This window comes from Vanacampus margaritifer, chromosome 6 (assembly GCF_051991255.1).
Source record: "Vanacampus margaritifer isolate UIUO_Vmar chromosome 6, RoL_Vmar_1.0, whole genome shotgun sequence".
NCBI lineage: Eukaryota > Metazoa > Chordata > Actinopteri > Syngnathiformes > Syngnathidae > Vanacampus > Vanacampus margaritifer.
Window position 1 is genome coordinate 3,031,123 of NC_135437.1, and position 18,914 is coordinate 3,050,036.

General features: G+C 41.3%; 1 protein-coding gene across 3 annotated transcripts in view; it reads left to right on the plus strand.

Moving 5' to 3' along the window:
• Nucleotides 1–18,914, plus strand: part of LOC144053969 (ELKS/Rab6-interacting/CAST family member 1-like) — a 41,495-nt gene that overhangs the window by 17,124 nt on the left and 5,457 nt on the right. The window contains exons 6-21 of one of the 3 annotated variants that reach the window (XM_077568936.1): nucleotides 841–968; nucleotides 6,883–6,957; nucleotides 7,044–7,199; nucleotides 7,403–7,570; nucleotides 9,506–9,673; nucleotides 9,897–10,034; nucleotides 10,475–10,615; nucleotides 10,857–10,997; nucleotides 11,133–11,326; nucleotides 12,558–12,569; nucleotides 14,129–14,264; nucleotides 14,341–14,472; nucleotides 14,664–14,720; nucleotides 16,161–16,321; nucleotides 16,494–16,641; nucleotides 17,861–17,956. In XM_077568936.1, coding sequence (XP_077425062.1) covers nucleotides 841–968; nucleotides 6,883–6,957; nucleotides 7,044–7,199; nucleotides 7,403–7,570; nucleotides 9,506–9,673; nucleotides 9,897–10,034; nucleotides 10,475–10,615; nucleotides 10,857–10,997; nucleotides 11,133–11,326; nucleotides 12,558–12,569; nucleotides 14,129–14,264; nucleotides 14,341–14,472; nucleotides 14,664–14,720; nucleotides 16,161–16,321; nucleotides 16,494–16,641; nucleotides 17,861–17,956 — 2,051 coding nt within the window. The remainder of the gene's footprint in view (nucleotides 1–840; nucleotides 969–6,882; nucleotides 6,958–7,043; nucleotides 7,200–7,402; nucleotides 7,571–9,505; nucleotides 9,674–9,896; nucleotides 10,035–10,474; nucleotides 10,616–10,856; nucleotides 10,998–11,132; nucleotides 11,327–12,557; nucleotides 12,570–14,128; nucleotides 14,265–14,340; nucleotides 14,473–14,663; nucleotides 14,721–16,160; nucleotides 16,322–16,493; nucleotides 16,642–17,860; nucleotides 17,957–18,914) is intronic. The other 2 variants (XM_077568937.1, XM_077568938.1) reach the window with 2 other exon arrangements.

The following is an 18,914-nucleotide window of genomic DNA, read 5'->3' on the forward strand; positions in this document are numbered from 1 at the left end:
ATTTTTTTATTGTTATTTATTTTTCTTTTTTTGCTCCATGTTAGCTAAGGGTTGTGTATTGTGAAAGAAGCTGATTTCTTACATGCATTGCATATGTATTATTTATGGAAGGGAAAGCTCTTAAAGTTATTAATCTTAAAACGCATGTGAGTCAAATTTGGCAGGCTGGATTTATGGTATTGTAGCTGCAAACAAAACTTTCCTGACACAAATCAGCATTTTGGCGAGCTGACCTATAGAATCACTCTGAAACATTTTTATCCGTTTTCTCTTTTTTGCCCGCTTTCAGACATTTGCCTCTTTTAACTTTGCTTTTTACTTTTATGTCACCTTATATAAAAGGATGATCTGTGTGCAAAATAAAACGACAGTTACGAATGTAACTATGGTTCTATAAGTCTCGAACGGCCGGCAGATGGCGGTGCTGAAACAGCACAGAAAATCCCTATGTGCACGCTTACACTCAAGAAAAGAATACATAAAAGGACACGTAGTACATGGTTCCGGTTGACGCAATCACCATGTATAAGAGGGGATGGGAACCGGAACATGGTCTCTCAGAACCTTCTCGTGCAGAAAAAAACAAACATGAGGGCTCTGAGTGACAAGCAATGCTGGCGGTCGTTAGGGACTCATAGAACCCGTAGTTACATTCGTAACTGTCGTGCAGTGAATCCTGAAAATATTCCCACCTTTTATATTGGTGCATGTATGTTTGAGACTTCTACAATTCATTTAAAACATCATCTGCTTAAATTATACAAAATCTCTCCTCATGTTTTAGCAGCTCCTAACCCACAGAATTGCTGTTATGTAACCACGCAATTACAATGTGTTCAGGTCCATCTGCTAAAGCGTCAGAGGAGGATCAAGAGCGCACCAGGAGGCTCGCCGATGCAGAGATGCACCGGCATCACCTGGAAAGTTTAATGGATCAGCGAGACAGAGAGATAACCGCGTTGAGAGAAGTAATGCCATGTTAGACTGTGGGAGTTCGACATTTTTCTTTACTTACACATTTGTTACTGACAATAATACTTTCATACTATCAAAAGCGTGGAATATAGATAATACCTTTCTTACCATTCTCAGTACATTTAATCGACAGATTATAGGAGTTAAACATACCTGTTTATCCATTAATGTGTGCCAAACATTCCCTATTAGAGTTATATAAACTACATACCATATTTTTACGTGTGTGTGGGGGAGGGGTCTGGTAAAAAGTCATAAAATCATTTTATTTACATAAGTAACGTTAACTTACTGGTCACGCCAGTGGTGTAGTGGTCCCTGGAGAAATGGGTAAACTCAGAATTTTTTTTTTTAAACTTGTACTTTATTTCTTTGGCTTCTAAAAAAACGCCATTTTAGAAATGGTGGCATGTAAGAAAAACCTGTCATTAGTAATTACGCACAATAATAAAATTATCATGAACAGTTTGTAATGTAAAATGTATTTCTTATGAGGCAAACATGAATACTATGTTATCTACTATAAAATTAAACTACATCATGTAAGTTAGTTAGGGCTAAGTATTATAATACTATAATACTAAGTTTCTCTATACACTATACCAGGGTTTACCAATTCCGGTCCTCAACGACTGGTGTCCTGCAGGTTTTAGATGTTTCCACCTACCAACACACCTGAAACTAATCTTCAGGATCGTTATCAGGCATGCTGATGAGCTGATCATATGAATCAGGTGTGCTAGTGGGCGGAAACATCTAAAACCTGCAGGAGTCCAGACCTCCAGGACCGGAATTGGTAAACCCTGCACTATACAGTATACAATAACTTGGCTAATGTTATTTAGACCTAAATGTAAGAGAATCTCTGGTCTGGGTATTTATTACAGTTTCATTCATTTAACATTACAATCTGAAAGTCATCGTAACCTAGCTAGTTTAGGGTTAAGATGCTAATGTTAGGATAAAGTTACATTTCATAACGTTCACCTAGCCAACACGCAGAGTTGAACAACAATTTATTGGTGACAAAATCATTCTCTGTACAATCATATTGCCAGTAGTTTAAAACAATGAATCATTTGGAAACGACTTTAAAACTTTACCTGTGAATGACGTTTTCATTGAATATACAGTATGCTATGCTCTTTGGATACAACATCATGCCGTCACTCACTGGAAAGAAGTTTTTTAATTTCTGCCTCGCTCACATTTATGATCTTCGCTCAGGAGACTGAGTAACCTGTCAATCAACTGGAGTGGCATTGGCACCTTACGTGTTAGCAATAAAGCCCTACTCATTCTCTGATTGGCGCATCATTCCTCATGCCTGTAATTAACCAATAAGGCAGCGAGTAACAGGCCAGCCATTTAGTGACAGCGGAGGGTGGGTCATGGCTGAATGGTGCGCAATCACTGCGCATCAAGGAGGATTTAGAAGTGGGTAGACGCAAAATTGAGGATTTAGAAGAGAAAGATGCAAAACTGACTGAAAAAGAAGTGGGTATACGCTGTTTACCCGTGTATACCCTGGACTACACCACTAGGCCACGCACATTCAGCCAATCACATGTACAACTAGCTGGTAGGTGTGTTGTTTGAAGTTGAACTAGCATGGAAATAAAGACGCACTAAACTTGTGCTAAACAAAGATACGAGATAAACTTAAAGGTAGAGTCCAAAGTTTTCATTCAGAAATAAACACTAAATAAACACTGGATGTATACACATTAACTCCTTCTCAATCTACACCTCTGGGCTTCTGTTAATGTGTGGTGGTGATTTTGTCTTTTTTTAATTGTTTTTTTACAAACAGAAACGATCAAAACTTTGGACTCTGTCTTTAAAGTATTACTGATTGTCACATCTACCTAAGTGGGGTGACATTCTTTCTTTCTATTTGACCCATCCGCTGAGGGAGCGGGAAGCAGCAGCAGAAGCTGCGCTTGAGAATCATTTGGTGATCTAACCCCCCAATTCCAACCCTTACCTACGGTCATCGAACATTGAATTGAGCTAATCTCGTGACGCGATTACTTACTCAATGCAGTTTGTGTATAGCGGCAATCTCTACTGAGCCAAAACAAACGACTTCACGCAGCATCATGTGGAGATAAAACGTTGACACTGTAACACAGCCAGCTTCCAAATGAAAATGGCTTGCTCTCTTTGATGATGTAATGTAAATGGTTGAACAAACATGCCGTTTTTGGGGTCTCCTAAAAAGTGACAATTTCGGAGGTACAAACTTTTGGCTCGACGCCAGTGATATACAAGTTGTTTAGATATATTTCTTCATCTTCTGATTGAATTGGAGATTGAGTATAATTTTTTTTAAACTCGCTGATTGACCCCAAAATTCTTCATTGCGTCAAGTCTTTAATTATTATTATTTTTAATTATATATACAGTGAATAAACAAGTTAATTAAATACACACACAATATTGCTCCATCTTTTGATTGAACCGGTCATCTGATATTGTTTTTTTTTTTTAATCTCTCCAAACGGCGATCGGTCATCATCTCCAAAAATCCTGATAATTTAAAGCCTATTAATTGGGTTAAGGCATCTATTTATACATAAAAATATAAATCATTATTTTTGCTGCGCCATGGATAACCTATGCTATACAAACATTTATTTGTGCACTTGGTTTGAGGTGAGAGGCGCAGAGCAGGTGTGGGCATACTTATTGCCCCCCCGGCTTGGTGCCTGTATGTTGGGGTTTATCCCGGTAGACGAGAGGGTAGCCTCCCTCCGCCGTCGGGTGGGGGGACGGGTCCTGACTGTTGTTTGTGCTTATGCACTAAACAGCAGTTCAGAGTACCCCTTTTTGGAATCCTTGGAGGGTGTGCTGGAGAGCGCTCCCCCTGGGGACTCCCTCGTTCTGCTGGGGGACTTAAACGCTCCCGTGGGCAATGACAGTGAGACCTGGAGGGGCGTGATTGGAAGGAACGGCTCCCCTGGTCAGAACCCGAGTGGTGTTCTGTTATTAGACTTTTATGCTCGTCACGGATTGTCCATAACAAACACCATGTTCAAACATAAGGGTGTACATATGTGCACTTGGCACCAGGACGCACTTGGCACCAGGACACCCTTGGCACCAGGACACCCTTGGCCGCAGTTCGATGATCGACTTTGTAGTCGTGTCATCAGATTTGCGGCCGCATGTTTTGGACACTCGGGTGAAGAGAGGGACGGCGCTGTCAACTGATCACCACCTGGTGGTGTGGTGTGTTTGCTTTGATGGTGGGGGAAGATGCCGGTCAGACCTGGTAAACCCAAACGTATTGCGAGGGTTTGCTGGGAACGTCTGAAAGAGTTTCAACGCCCACCTCCGGCAGAACTTCTCCCTTGTCCTGGGGGAAGTGGGGGACATTGAGTCCGAGTGGACCATGTTCCGCGCCTCCATTGTCGAGGCGGCCGATCGGAGCTGTGGCCGCAAAGTGGTCGGTGCCTGTCGTGGCTGCAGTCCTATTAGGCCTTTTTGTCGCGTGGGACTCCTGAGGCAGTTGACAGGTACCGGCTGGCCAAGCGGAATACAGCTTCAGCGGAGGCAAAAACTCGGACATGGGAAGAGTTCGGTGAGGCCATGGAAAACGACTTCCGGATGGCTTCGAGGAAATTCTGGTGCAACATCCAGCATCTCAGGAGAGGAAAGCAGTGCACCATTAACACTGTGTATAGTGGAGATGGCGTGCTGCTGACCTTGACTCTGGACATTGTGAATTGGTGGGGAGAATACTTCGAAGACCTTGTCAATTCCACCGACACGTCTTCCTTTGAGGAAGCAGAGTCTGGGGACTCTGAGGTGGGCTCCCCTATCTCTGAGGACGAAGTCACTGAGATGGTTGGAAAGCTGGAGTTCGCTTAACCGGTCTACATTTGTTTTGTGGATTTCGAGAAGGCGTTTGACCGTGTACCTCAGGGAGTCTTGTTGGGGGTGCTTCGGGAGTACAAGGTACCGAGCCCCTTGATACGAGCTGTTCGGGCCCTGTACGACTGATGTCAGAGTTTGGTCCGCATTGTCAGCAGTAAGTCGGATTTGTTCCCAGTGAGGGTTGGACTACTTCTATTCATAGATATTATGGACAGAATTTCTAGGCGCAGCCGAAGCGTTGAGGGGTCCGGTTTGGTGGCCTCAGTATAGCATCTCTGCTTTTTGCAGATTATGTGGTGCGGTTGGCTTCATCAAGCCGTGATCTCCAACTCTCCCTGGAGCAGTTTGCTGCCGAGTGTGAAGGGGTTGGGATGAGGATCAGCACCCCCAAATCCGAGACCATGGTCCTCAGTTGGAAAAGGGTGGCGTGCTCTCTCCGGGTTGGGGATGAGATCCTGCCCCAAGTGGAGGAGTTCAAGTATCTTGGGGTCTTGTTCATGAGTGAGGGCATTAGGACAGGATCGACAGGCGGATTGGTGCAGCGTCAGCAGTGATGCGGGCTCTGTATCGGTCTGTGGTGGTGAAGGAATTGAGCCAAAAGGCAAAGCTCTCAATTTACAGGTCGATCTACGTTCCTTCCCTCACCTATGGTCACAAGCTGTGGGTCCTGACCGAAAGAACAAAATCCCGGATACAAGCAGCGGAAATGAGTTTCCTGTGCAGGGTGTCTATCTCTCCCTTAGAGATAGGTGAGAAGCTCGGTCATCCAGGAGGGACTCAGGGTCGAGCCGCTGCTCCTCCGCGTGGAGAAGAGCCAGTTGAGGTAGTTCAGGCATCTTGTTCGGATCCCTGATGGATGCCTCCCTGGAAAGGTGTTCCGGGCATGTGCCACCGGCGGGAGGCCCTGGGGACGACCCAGGACAGGCTAGAGAGACTATGTCTCTCGGCTGGCCTGGGAACGCCTTGGGATCCCGCCGGAGGAGCTGGTTGAAGTAGCTGGGGACAGAAAAGTCTGGGCTTCCGTCTTAAAGCTGCTGCCCCTGTGACTTGACCCCGGATAAGCGATAGTAAATGGATGGATGGTTTGAACCACTATCGTTCTCAACCACAGTCCTCGAGTACCCCTATTCAGCCTGTTTTCCATGTTTCCCACAAGCAAAACATGTGTTTCAAACGATCAGCTCATCAGCAAGCTCTGCATGAAGCCTGGTAATGATCCTCAGTTGTGTTGGCTGGAGACATGTAAAACAGGCTGGTTAGGGGTACTCAAGGTTCTCGACCAGGGGTAGGCAACCATGGTCCTCGAGAGCCAAAGTCCTGCGCGTTTTAGATGTCTCCCTAGTCCAGCACAGGTGAGGATCATTATCAGGCTACTCCAGAGCTTGGTGATGAAATATATATAAATGACCTGTGTTGGAGGAGGGAGACATCTAAAATACGCAGTTTTTCATGTCTCCTAAAGCCAACACAGCTGAGAATCATTATAAGGATTCATGCAGAGCTCGCTGATTAGCTGATTGTTTGAAACACCTGTGTTGGCTGTGGGAGACATGGAAAAAAGTCTGCATAGGGGTACTTGAGGACCACGGTTGAGAACCACTGCTCTAGATGATAAACGTATAAAAAGATGTCACCTTGAGATAATAAATAAATAAATAAAATAAGACAATCAAAACAATGTGGATGTGCTGTTCCATTTTTTTAGCTTCCTAAAACATTGCCAAGGTATCATTAGATACATAAAATCAAGTGAGTCAGACTCATGTTTATGGCGACATCAATACCATTATATTATTGTCTATACGGCAATGAAAACTCATTACATACCTTTATCATAAATACCGCTGCTACTATTTCCTCTTTATCCACCAGTCTTTGTGCCTACTAAATACTGCTTATTGTTTGTATAGTATTGTGCTTTTTTAAACATTTTTTTTATTAAAGGTTATAATTTATGTGGATATTGTGGTTTCTATTTTGTAATGTCTTACACAGGATAATTTAGTAAATCTTGTCTATCAACAGGAGCTGCATCGTAGATATGAGGGTACCCCAGAGTCAACCAAAACTAAGGCTTTACAGACAGTCATTGACATGAAGGTGAGGACTTTGCATCAGAAGTACTATACCTGCATTGTGTCGATCCTGTCAAGCCACTTGCGTTAGAGCACCTTCATCACCCTCAGGATGCAAAGATCAACTCTATGGAACGAAATTTGAGGGACATGGAGGAGGAACTGCTCATGATGAAGTCTAATGGACTTCTGAGCTGTGAGGAGCGTCAGGAGGAGATGAAGCAAATGGAGGTCTACCGCAGCCACACCAAGTTCATGAAGAGCAAGGTCAGACAAATTCGGAGTTTCTTGGTGCGGGAAATTAAATTAGCAGAGTTTAAGGAGGCGAGTTGCACTATTCTGGGAAAGTTAGAAATGTTCCATAGGTACTATATTAACAGGAATTTAAGTAAATTTCCCATTGAAACGGGAAATTTTCCAACCGTTTGCAACCCTAAGGAGTTGTTGTTGAATTTTGTCTCCACTCATAGATGGAGCAGGTGAAGCAAGACCTCTCTAGGAAGGAAACTGAGCTCCTGGGCCTGCAGACAAAATTGGAGACACTCACCAACCAGTTTTCAGACAGCAAACAGCACATTGAAGTCCTCAAGGAGTCTCTTACTGCTAAGGAGCAGAGGGCTGCCATTTTACAGACAGAGGTACAGCACAATCACATTCAAAACACTGGATTATGAGGAAATTAGATTGTCACAGGCAGCAGCAGTATTCCTAATGAAACTTTCACAAACCACGCCCCAAAACGCTCTTAGGTCTGTTAAGTTTTCTCCCCTCCATTGGAGTTCATTGTAAAATCGATCCACAAAACTCTTGTCAGCTTCAATAAAACTAGACCAAACAAAGTTGTGGACGTCCAACAAGCAAAATAGTGAAGCGATGTGCCCATAAGATTGTGTAAATCGGACATGAGGAATCCACAAAGTGGAGCGATGTCTTCAATAGAGATCTGGTCGTCACGTGACTATTTCTCTGAACACGCCTCCCGTGGCAGGAAAGTTGTGGCGCAGCGTTAATGGACTACAATGGCGAGGAAGGCTAAAACTTGCGTTTATCTGTCCTTTCCGCCCAAGAGCATTGACAGTCACTTTGGTAAAAAGGACATGATATACATGCGGGAGGTGGACAGGTTGGATTGCCGATGGAGTGTCAAGAGTGCTTTTTTTTTTCCAACTCAGCGACTGTGTTACGTGGAATTTATGGATCATAACTGCCAAAATTACAAGTAAATACATGACTAAATAAAAGTGAAAATAAAAACTAATATAAAAAATATAATTCAAAAATGAAATACTAAAAATACATATAAATGGGGGGGAGAGGAGAGAGGAGAGGAGAGGAGAGAATAGATATAGAGGGAGAGGGAGGGAGAATATATAGATAGATACTGTGTGTGTGTGTGTGTGTGTGTGTGTGTGTATATATATGTGTGTGTGTGTGTGTGTGTGTGTATATATATGTGTGTGTGTGTGTGTGTGTGTGTATGTATATATATATATATATATATATATATATATATATATATGTGTGTGTATTTGTGTGTGTGTGTGTGTGTGTGTATATATATATAGCCCCTAAATAAAAGTAAAATAAATACAAATATAAAAAAAATAGATTAAAAATTAAGCTTGAAATAAATACAAAAATAAAATAAATATATAAATATAATTAAATATCAATCAATAAAAAATAAACTCTGCTCTCACATTTATTTATTTCATGGTGCAGACGCTCTGTCAGATCGAAATGTTATTCAAATGAGGGAGCGGTCCTAAGCGTGTCTTCAGTTGGGATTTGTATTTATTTTTACTTTTATTTATTTATTTAGGTGAGTGCTTTCAAATCTGATCATACAAAGGCTTTACAAGTTTGTACAATCCGGATTTAGTTCTCCTTTGTGTGGTCAGAATGCCATCGAAGTTAGTAGTTTCACGCAAGTCTTGCAGTGTTATTTAGGTACGTTATTAATTTAGCAGCTGCTAATTGAGCCACGGCCGCCATCATTTATGCCTTAAAAAGTCATCTTTATGGTGTTGGTCAGTTATTAAACTCAACTGTCTAATATCTATTAAACCGTAGGAGCATAAAACAAACAAACAATTATTTCCCTCACATTTTGCGTGTGGTAACAGTTAGCATCTGCTGATTCAGGCACCATGTACAAAGTGCCCGATCACGTATTTTGCCTTCATTTAATAACTATACAATCAAGCTGGATCTACACGACTTAACTCTCCTGATATGAAGTGATTGCTACACAAGCAATGAGGAGGATCCCAAATCCTCAGTCTTGTTCACCCTTTTTATGGCTGCTGTAATCCATTGGATACGCTTTGGTTCCTCTTTAGGTAGCCAGGAGAATGCTTTATCCTTTTTTTGCCTTTTCTTCTTGTGGCACCTAGTCCACAACAGCTGTCTATCATTGTTAAAGTGTGGCGTTTTCCGTTTACTCAAAGTGAAGGACGCTTCTTTTCTATACTGCCAAAATGGCGGCGCTAACACCCATTTTGGAATGCGTGATGCCAATGTCCAGATCTTTATTACAGCCTGTAATAAGTGTTTTATTTTTTCCTGGTCAGGTGGATGCCTTGCGTCTGCGCTTAGAAGAGAAGGAGGCCACTCTGAATAAGAAGAGCAAGCAGATCCAAGAAGTGTCCGAAGAGAAAGGCACGCTGAGTGGAGAGATCCACGATCTCAAAGACATGCTTGAGGTGAAGGAGCGCAAAGTCAACGTGCTTCAGAAGAAGGTGAATCTTTAATCTTTTTTTTTCTCTAAACTTCTTCTTCCACGTTCTGCATACAGAAAGATGGAGGGACCATTGTTCACCTTATAATTTTTAAACACACTAGAAATAATCTATCAAGCAATTATTATATTGTTTGTGCCACAAATGTCCCCAATAGTTTAGACACCCCTGTTTCTACACCTTTGAGTGATTCCGTGGCTGGCTTTTTATGTGTTCTCTCAAGATTGAGAACCTGCAGGAGCAGCTTCGGGACAAGGAGAAGCAGATGAGCAGTCTCAAGGAGAGAGTCAAGTCTTTGCAGGCTGACACGTCCAACACAGACACTGCCCTCACCACGCTGGAGGAGTCTCTTGCAGAAAAGGTAACAGATGAATGCCTTAATATATACCTGTACACTCTGCAGATGAGTAAATAAACACCCTCCCGCTGTATGAATGTGCTTTTGTATAATGTATTAATACATAAAGTGTGAGTTAGGGATTGAATCAAATAGACCAGGACTGTTATTTGGTATTGACCACCCCCAAAAAAATAACAAAACATTTTTTTGTACCAGAGCATATATGCCCAAATGTACGACATTATCCAGGTGGGAATGTTTGTATGACAATTTAAAAAATATAAATGACATCATTGATTAGTTAACATTGACTCGACGATCCTCACCTGAGTGAAAACCCAAGCGTTTATATTGGCATTAACATTGCCTGGTGGGCGACTGGAACCCTCGTTCATTTTAAAAGCCATATACAATATATTTTTTATACATGGATGTCTGAAGTGTGTTCATGTTTGTGGTAGGAACGAATCATAGAGCGATTAAAGGAGCAGCGAGACAGAGACGACCGAGAGAAGACGGAGGAGTTGGAGTGCACGAAGAAGGAGCTGAAAGAGCTGAAGGAGAGGCTGAGCTTATTGCAGGGAGACCTGTCAGATAGAGAGGTGAGAATCATTCAATTCTAAATACAGTTCATCTCCAAGTCTCTTCAATTGTGAGTCGAGGTTGCTGTGTTAGTTTAAAGGAAGTATTTTGCCAGGATGACTCATTTTTCATTCAAAAACTGTCTTATTGCATTTTTAAATCGGAAGGATTACACTATCTTGCATTTTCAATGTTATCAATTTATTTTGGAGAAATCAGTAAATAACTCTTCTGGTACTTCCTCTATTTCATTGTGCTCAGACATCTTTGCTGGACCTGAAGGAACATGCGTCATCGCTGGCCTCCTCTGGCCTGAAGAAAGGCTCCAAACTAAAAAGTCTGGAGATCGCCCTCGAGCAGAAGAGGGAGGAGTGCCTCAAACTGGATAACCACCTTAAAAGAGTAAGATGGCCTTCTCGCCGCTGGCATGCCATTCAAAACACTCTTTTGAGGATACTGTTTCATATAATGAGAAGATGACAGCCCACAGCAAAAATGCATCACATCCCGCTCTTCTCTCTCCTCTCTCATTTCCAGGCTCAGAATGCAGCTCTGGAGGCTCAGGCCAACACAGAGCTTGCGGAGCGGATTAAAAGCCTGGAACAGGAAGTGGCCCGCCACAAAGAGGATTCTGGGAAGGCACAAGCCGAGGTGGACCGCCTACTAGAGATCCTGCGGGAAATGGAAAATGAGAAAAATGACAAAGACAAGAAGATCAACGTGCTGGAGGGGTGGGTCTTTTGTTGTCTCTTAAATTGTTTTCCATTAAGTTACTGAGGGAAAACATACAATTAGGGACAAAAAACATTAGGTACATCCTCATAATCCATTTATAGCTTTTGGCAGGGCTGGGGGAGATAATTCAATATCAAATTGTGTCATGATAGACAGGTGATCAATGTCAATACTAGAAAATACATTAGATAGAATATTGGGGTGTGTGTGTGGGGGGGGGGGGATCCGAATTGCAGGCATTCTCTGCAGGATGCAGCCAGAGGCTACATGGTATGGCGTTAGATTTCCTGGGATTTACGTCCCAGGGTAAGTTCATCATTGCCCTCCCAACAGGCCGACTCTTAGTGAAGATATGAGGATCCATTGTCCTCTTCAGCCGTAATCGTATATTTTGACAGAGTCCGGGCTGGGATTCGAGCAGCAGTCACAATAATTTATTTGACAGAGATATACAAACAAGACATATTCTGGCCTGAAGGGGCAAGAAGTCCCGTAGAACAAAGAGATGCACTGTTTTTTATAACCTTTCTAGATCCATGCCTAAAACTTTTTTTTTTTAGGGCATAACATCTTAAACTTAATTGGCTACTCCAAAACATGGTACACTCCTACTTAATCAGCATTATTATTCATATAGATTTATTTGGCCACTAGAGTGCGCCACAGGCTTACAGTTAACTTTGTGCTTTATCATTTTGTGAACATTGGGGGGCACTGTGGGTCCACAGACCTTTGCTGAACTTGAGCTCACCATCTACTTGAACTGACAGAGCTAGCCAGCTCACGTACAGCTGCCTGATCGAAAATTTTGTGGATAAGACGTTTCACCTGCTGGTGGCGGGCACTGCCTCTTTCCTTCGGCCTGCTTAGCAAGTTTTTTTGACAAGATACTCATTGTTAGAAGGACAGTTAAATAGTTTTTAACAGGCTACAGTTATAATTTTTACGAAACAGTGGGCCGATGCGCTTCGTACAAGTCTATTTGCAGAATGTTCCATGCTGTTCCAATACAGGCGGCCTCAGGAAGACCACACTTGTTGCAGACTACTAACACAATGTGGTAAACATAAGATAGCTCTCAAACGACGCACACATAATGTCACAGGATACCTTTAAATTAGCATAGATGGCTGAATGAAAACACATCAATTTTATATTGTCCTAATTTGTACATGCCCTCTTTTAATTCTCACTTGCCTTTTCAATGGAAATCCTTCATCCTGACAGTTTGGCCTCCAGGTTAGTAGTACATGTCCTTATGTATTTGCTTCATCTTTTTCATCATTCACCACAATTAATCCTTTTTTTTTTTTTTATCTTGCCAAAATACTTTTTTGTTTGCAGCAATGTACTGTATTGCATGTAGAACTTCTACATTTTGTGTTAGGTGTGCATGTTATCTTACGGTCTGCATGTAAACGCGTTGTGACAACATGGGAAACTGAACATATTAGCGATACCCTGCAGTGTTGGTTGGAGCTATCTCCTCGTTGAAAAGTCAAAACTCTTAATTCCATTTTTACCTGAAAGTACTAGAGCCGAACTATTTGATATACAGTACCTATTACAAAACCCCAGGTTAAGGTTATTTTTTAGTCAGAGGGAATTGCAGTAGTTTGTACCATATTGACAGCGGAAGCTGTTACGCAATTTGACCTTTCCACCGGAAATGCTTAACACGGTGACATACATAAGGGCCACTGTTTTTTGTTTTTGTTTGTAATCTGTGATTATGTACAAGTAGTTTAAAATTATTGTCAAATCATTCAAATAACGTTACATCAAAAAGACGCAATATGCAAAGGTAAATTAGACACTTGAGATATTAACTGAACCAAATTTTTAGCTGCTATTTGACATGGGAAGCAGGGCTGTACGAAATTCTGAATTAATTGAAAATTACCCATAAATTCTAAATTTAATGAGTTTCTTGAATTTGAATTGTGGTGGCAAATGGGAAGCAGAATTGCAATTCAAATTGCAGGAAGTATTGAAATGCCATGAAATTGAAAGACATTCATGATGCAGAATATAAGTATTCAGTGATCGCTCTCTAATTTGCGGTTTACAAAGTTATCGCGGATTCACTATATTGGAGTATTTGGGTCCACGGTTCATTATGGCAGGGGTGGCCAAGTTCTGTCCTCGGGAGCCACTATCCAGCTTGTTTTCCATGTTTCTCTCCACTAGCACACCTGATTCATGATCGGGACTGTCATCAGGCTTTTGCAAAGCTTGGCGATGAGCTGATCATTAGATTCAGCTGCGCTGAAGGCAGGAGACATGGAAAACAGGCTGGATAGTGGCTCTTGAGAACCAAACTTGGCCACCCCTGCACCCCTGGGTGGCTACCAGCAACCCCCACCCCTACTCCTCCTGGATTTACTGTATTCTTTATTTATACTGTTATTTTTCTTATCATATTTACTAAGTTAACAAGTGTTTGAAGGGTAGGAACTGTGTGGTGGCTTCCTTATGGCTCAGTAGATGCGTAACTCGGCTCCAAAAAACAAAACAAACACCCCAAAAAATTATTCGCGGAAATTCACCTATCAAAAAGTGAGGGAACACTGTATTTAACAATGAATGAGGTTTGTCACTGATGATCTCTCACGGCACAATACTATGCTGGCACAAGTCACTGTTTCAGAGACAACCAGCCGCCCTCTAAATTCGCAAGGGAGGGAAAATGCTCAAATTTGGCCCCATTCTCTTTATGTATGTAGCCTGCTTTAGTTGGCGTTCTCCAAGAATAACCTATTTGATTTCTTCTCTGTCTATCTGTTGTCCCACTGTAGACAGATGAAAGACCAGACAAAGAAAGTGGCATCTCTGAAGCACAAGGAGGAGGTGGAGAAAAGCAAGAATGCCCGACTGATGGAGGAGGCTAAGAAGCGGGAGGACAACATGTCTGAGAGCTCGCTGCAGGTGAAGGTGAGGTGTGTGTGTGTAAAGTATGTGTGTGTCGCTCGGCACGATTCACAAGATTTTCATGCCCGTTGGTTTATAGGACTCTTTGCGTCAGAAGTCGGAGCGCATCGAGGAGCTGGAGGAGGCCTTGAGAGAGAGCGTGCAGATCACAGCAGAGCGAGAGATGGTACTCGCCCAGGAGGAGGCTGCCAGGTCCCTGCAGGAGAAACAGGTATACCCAGTGCTAATGCAAAGAACCTGCATCACACCTCACTATTGACTGGAAGAAACCCAGCCTGGTGGTCATCATCCTTATTTTAAATTGACATTCCTCCTCTTTGCTGGCCGCCCACCTCTTCTTTCAGTTCTTTTGTCATTTTTTCTCTCTCCTTCTTCCTTTTTCCGCTACTCACCGCCTGTCAGAAGTACTCACTCAATGCAATGCATGAGTCCAACCTCGCCCACTTAAAGTGGTCTAAGGTATGAGCCCTGTTTGTATGTGTGTGTGAGAATCTCATTCAGAGGTGACAAAGTACCGTGAACAGCAACGCCTTCTGCACACATGCAGCCTGAAAGTAACTCAAATGAGTTATTTATTCTGCAGTGTCCCCCCACATGTTCACATTTCCCTATTCGCAAATTATGTTTGGGAGGAGAACCTGCCTCAACCTCCTCTTTTTTTGCTGAAAAAATCACATTCTCACTCTTTTAGTGCTCACACCATAGCCCTGACTAATAAAAAAAATATTTTTTTGCTGCCCTTGCGGTATCTTTGTTCCAAGGAACAATGGTGAACGAAGGACAGGAGCTTGTGCGTTGCTGACAATTTGTGGCACACATATGCAATTCTAAAGCTTTTTAGGGCATAGTTGGGGAACACTGTATTGTATTGTGTTAGACTTGTTGCTGTCTAATTATCATGTTTGTTTACCTGTTGTTTGACTTTAAAACCACAAGTGAGTACCTACAAATACTCACCGGCCACAACGTCGGGTACACTGGCAAAATCTAACAAGATCCAATAGAATAGCTCAATTGTATTTGTATGGGGGTTTTAGTAATTTGTCCGAGTTATAGCTACTTCAATGTTCAAAATATTTATTAAAAAAATAATAAAAAATAAACACTCATTGTATGATGCAGTCCTGCAAACTACAGCTACTATTTGAAAAATATTGCTTGATACAATTTAAGGCTGTCACAAATGTTTTTTGTTTTTTTTAATCAATTATCCTATTGATTATTTCTTTGATTACTCCAGGAATCATAGAAAGACATAACAATATTCACAGGTGTATATTCTTTATCCTCTGCAAAAATCTACTACTATTACATCAGTTTACTGAGTCATGATGCACAAGCTCTTTATTTTTTATTACAATATGTTTGATTGTGTTATTCCTGGATGTTTCTATCAATTACAATACTGTGAGTGCTATGTTAAAAATGCATTTGACTGGAATAGATTAGCATCATTTCAGCCATTTGAAAAGGAAAAGATGATTTGATTTCAATTTGTGTTCTGTTTACGCTGCCATTGTGCATAATCTCAATTGTGCCAAAAAAGAGGAAAAATAATTTTGTCACTTTAAGCGATTGTGTGACTCCAGCGTTATTTAAGGCCACTTTAGTGCCTCTCATAACTGATGAAACTGATCATTATTCAATTGAATATGATGCAGGTGTGCTATAAGATGTAATGAGCTTGTGCTGAGGTACCTATTAAAGTGTCCTGTGATTGTCTAGAATCAACAAATAACAGGTAAATACAACTTCTGCCATCAATGAATGCTACTTCACTCACCCCTTCCACTTTCACAATAAATTAGCAGTCCCTGTGTTTTATCAGAGCACCTGGCAAAAATGACAGTTTTCTATATTTTTTTATTAGTTTAACTGTGTTTGTGTGTGTATTTGAAGATGGAGGAGCTGCTAGGGGCCATGGAGAAGGTGAAGCAGGAACTAGAATCCATGCGGGCCAAACTGTCCTCCACCCAGCAGTCTTTGTGCGAGAAGGAGGCCCACCTCACCACCCTGCGAGCCGAGCGCAGGAAACACCTGGAGGAGGTGCTGGAGATGAAGTAAGGACTCAGACATTGATTAATCAATGTCATCATGTGTTCCCCGACGATATCGCTGGTGATTGAGTGAGTGAGTCTGGAACAAATCCTTCACTATCAATGTGCGGTCACTGTGTGGCAATTAAGTTGCGTTTTTGGCTTAGGGCTGCTTTTTCCACTCCCACCCTGACAGGCAGGAGGCGCTGTTGGCGGCCATCAGTGAGAAGGATGCGAACATTGCCCTGCTGGAGTTGTCCTCCTCCAAGAAGAAGAAGACCCAGGACGAGGTGTCTTTGTTGAAGCGAGAGAAAGATCGACTGGTGCAGCAGCTCAAACAGCAGGTGAGTGGGACAAATTTGAGATAAATAAGACACTGCCCATATCATAGATTGTAAATTGACTTTCTTCTCTGCTGGGCTCAGACAACACTCCTTCCCTGTTTTTTCACTCTCCGAACACACACACACACTCTGTGTGTTGTCAGATGTAAGGAAAAACTTTTATTTTTAGTTTAAATTGTCTTAATTAGATTCCCACATTGCATTGTGGTCTAAGGTAGAGAATCCTGGTCGGTTATTGCGCCTTTATAGTGCTTTGAATAGTAAATGACCCTTGTGGTGGATGCCACACGCTAACAGCGGCAGCCAATTTGCATCACACAATAGTTGCCATAATTACAGTTCTGCATTACCACCACCTTCTTTAGTATGCTATAAAGAAGGTGGCCACCAGCGGTAATGTATGACAACTTTGGCAAATCCTTTTAGTGCATTACCCCCGGTGCAACAAAGGTGGAGGCAATGTACAGAAAGTCAACATGGTTATGGGATTATGGGTGCCACTCCAAGCTTGAATTTATTCAAGTCGCACCTGAGTACAAGTCAGAGGACCAGCAAAACTATGAAGAAGAAAAAAGTGTGACTTATAGTCAGAAAATATGATAATACATTTTGTTTTACATTTCACAAACTAATGTACATTAGATGTAAAAAAAAAAATACATTTGTCGTTCTACTCGTGTAATTGGACATAACAGGTGTGGGGGCTTTTTACACTTGTTGAATGGTGCAGTAAGCGAATTATGGTTTTATAAATTATCTGGGTATGTGATGTACTAAGAATTCAGTTAAAGTGAATAATAATTAAAAAAAAAACATTAAATGTCCAATGGTGTTTTTTTTCCACTAGATTTTAAAAAAATAAAAATGTAATTTTTGTCTTCCTGTTAATTCTCATTAGTTACGATGCATTTTTCTATCTTTCATGGAATTTTGTTTCCCAAACATTATACTGTATCCATATAAAGTTAAAGGTATCATGCTTCATTATTCAAATAATGAAGACTGTTGTAATAATGTCCTTGCGCTGTCTTTCTTAATGTAGTGCCAAGGAATCGGGTCAAGATGCTGCATCGGCAGACACTCTAAATAAAATGACTCAGATTCTGGTGCTAAAAACATAATGACCTCCCTATACTGTAATAATTTAGATGGAAAGTGATGAAAATATTAACACAAAAAATAGATTACTGTTTATATTTTTTCTGTGATTAATGATCAGACTCAGAACCGTATGAAGTTAATGGCAGACAACTATGAAGACGAACACCTGAAGACAGCCCCCGACCAGACAAATCACAAGCCCTCCCCAGATCAGGTAGCGTATTGTGCCTCGGATAACAACCAAGTTTCTGTTCCACCAACTGCTCCTCTCACTTTAAACGAGATCATTGTGTGCTAGTGCTCAGCTTTGTACACACACTAACCAAATGTCCCTTTCTTCATGCTGCGCCTGGCCAACGTTCTGGCCTAACAGGACGATGAGGAGGGTATTTGGGCATAGCCAACATTCTGCCTGCCCCCTCTCTCTTTCTCTCTGTCAGACATTTTGTTCCCAAGGGTGAGCTGGTCTAAAATAACGAATGTGCTTTCCGAGATGTCACTGCACCATTGCACCTTTTTACCAATCTTGCGTTTGTCTTATTTGTTTTTCTGTTGTATCATATTCCTGTCCTCAGTGATGGTGGTCGTCATCTTTGCCAGTCTCAAGTACTTTTTCGTGGCTTATATCCGTGTTTCCCAACCTTTTTTTACTAGTGTATTCTCAAAACATTTTTGTCACACCATGAGTACCCCCTGAGCATAATTTTATTTTGTTAACTTAATTTGAACATTTAATTCTTAGGCATTCTTTTTAACTCATAACATAAACATAAAAGTTGCCTTGAAAATAAGCTCTGTAATGTAAATAAAAAATGTATACATAAATAAAATAAAAAAAATAATAAAATAAAATAATGAATGCTAATCACTAATCAGATTAATGAATGAACCACCCTTTGTTATATATAACTCATAACATTTTCCACCCAAAACTGGAGCTCCTTTATTATTTATATTACAGCTCTAAAACGACCTTTTGTGAAATATTTGCATAAATAAAAACAGCATTTTTCCCCATTGAACATAATCCATTTCTATAAATGCATTTATTCATTCATTTTCCAAATTACTTTTTGAACAAAATATAGAATATTTGGTAGCAAAGAAACATATATCATGTTAAATTTAAATAAATGTTACTATCCTTCTTTTGTTGTAATTCTTAGTACAGC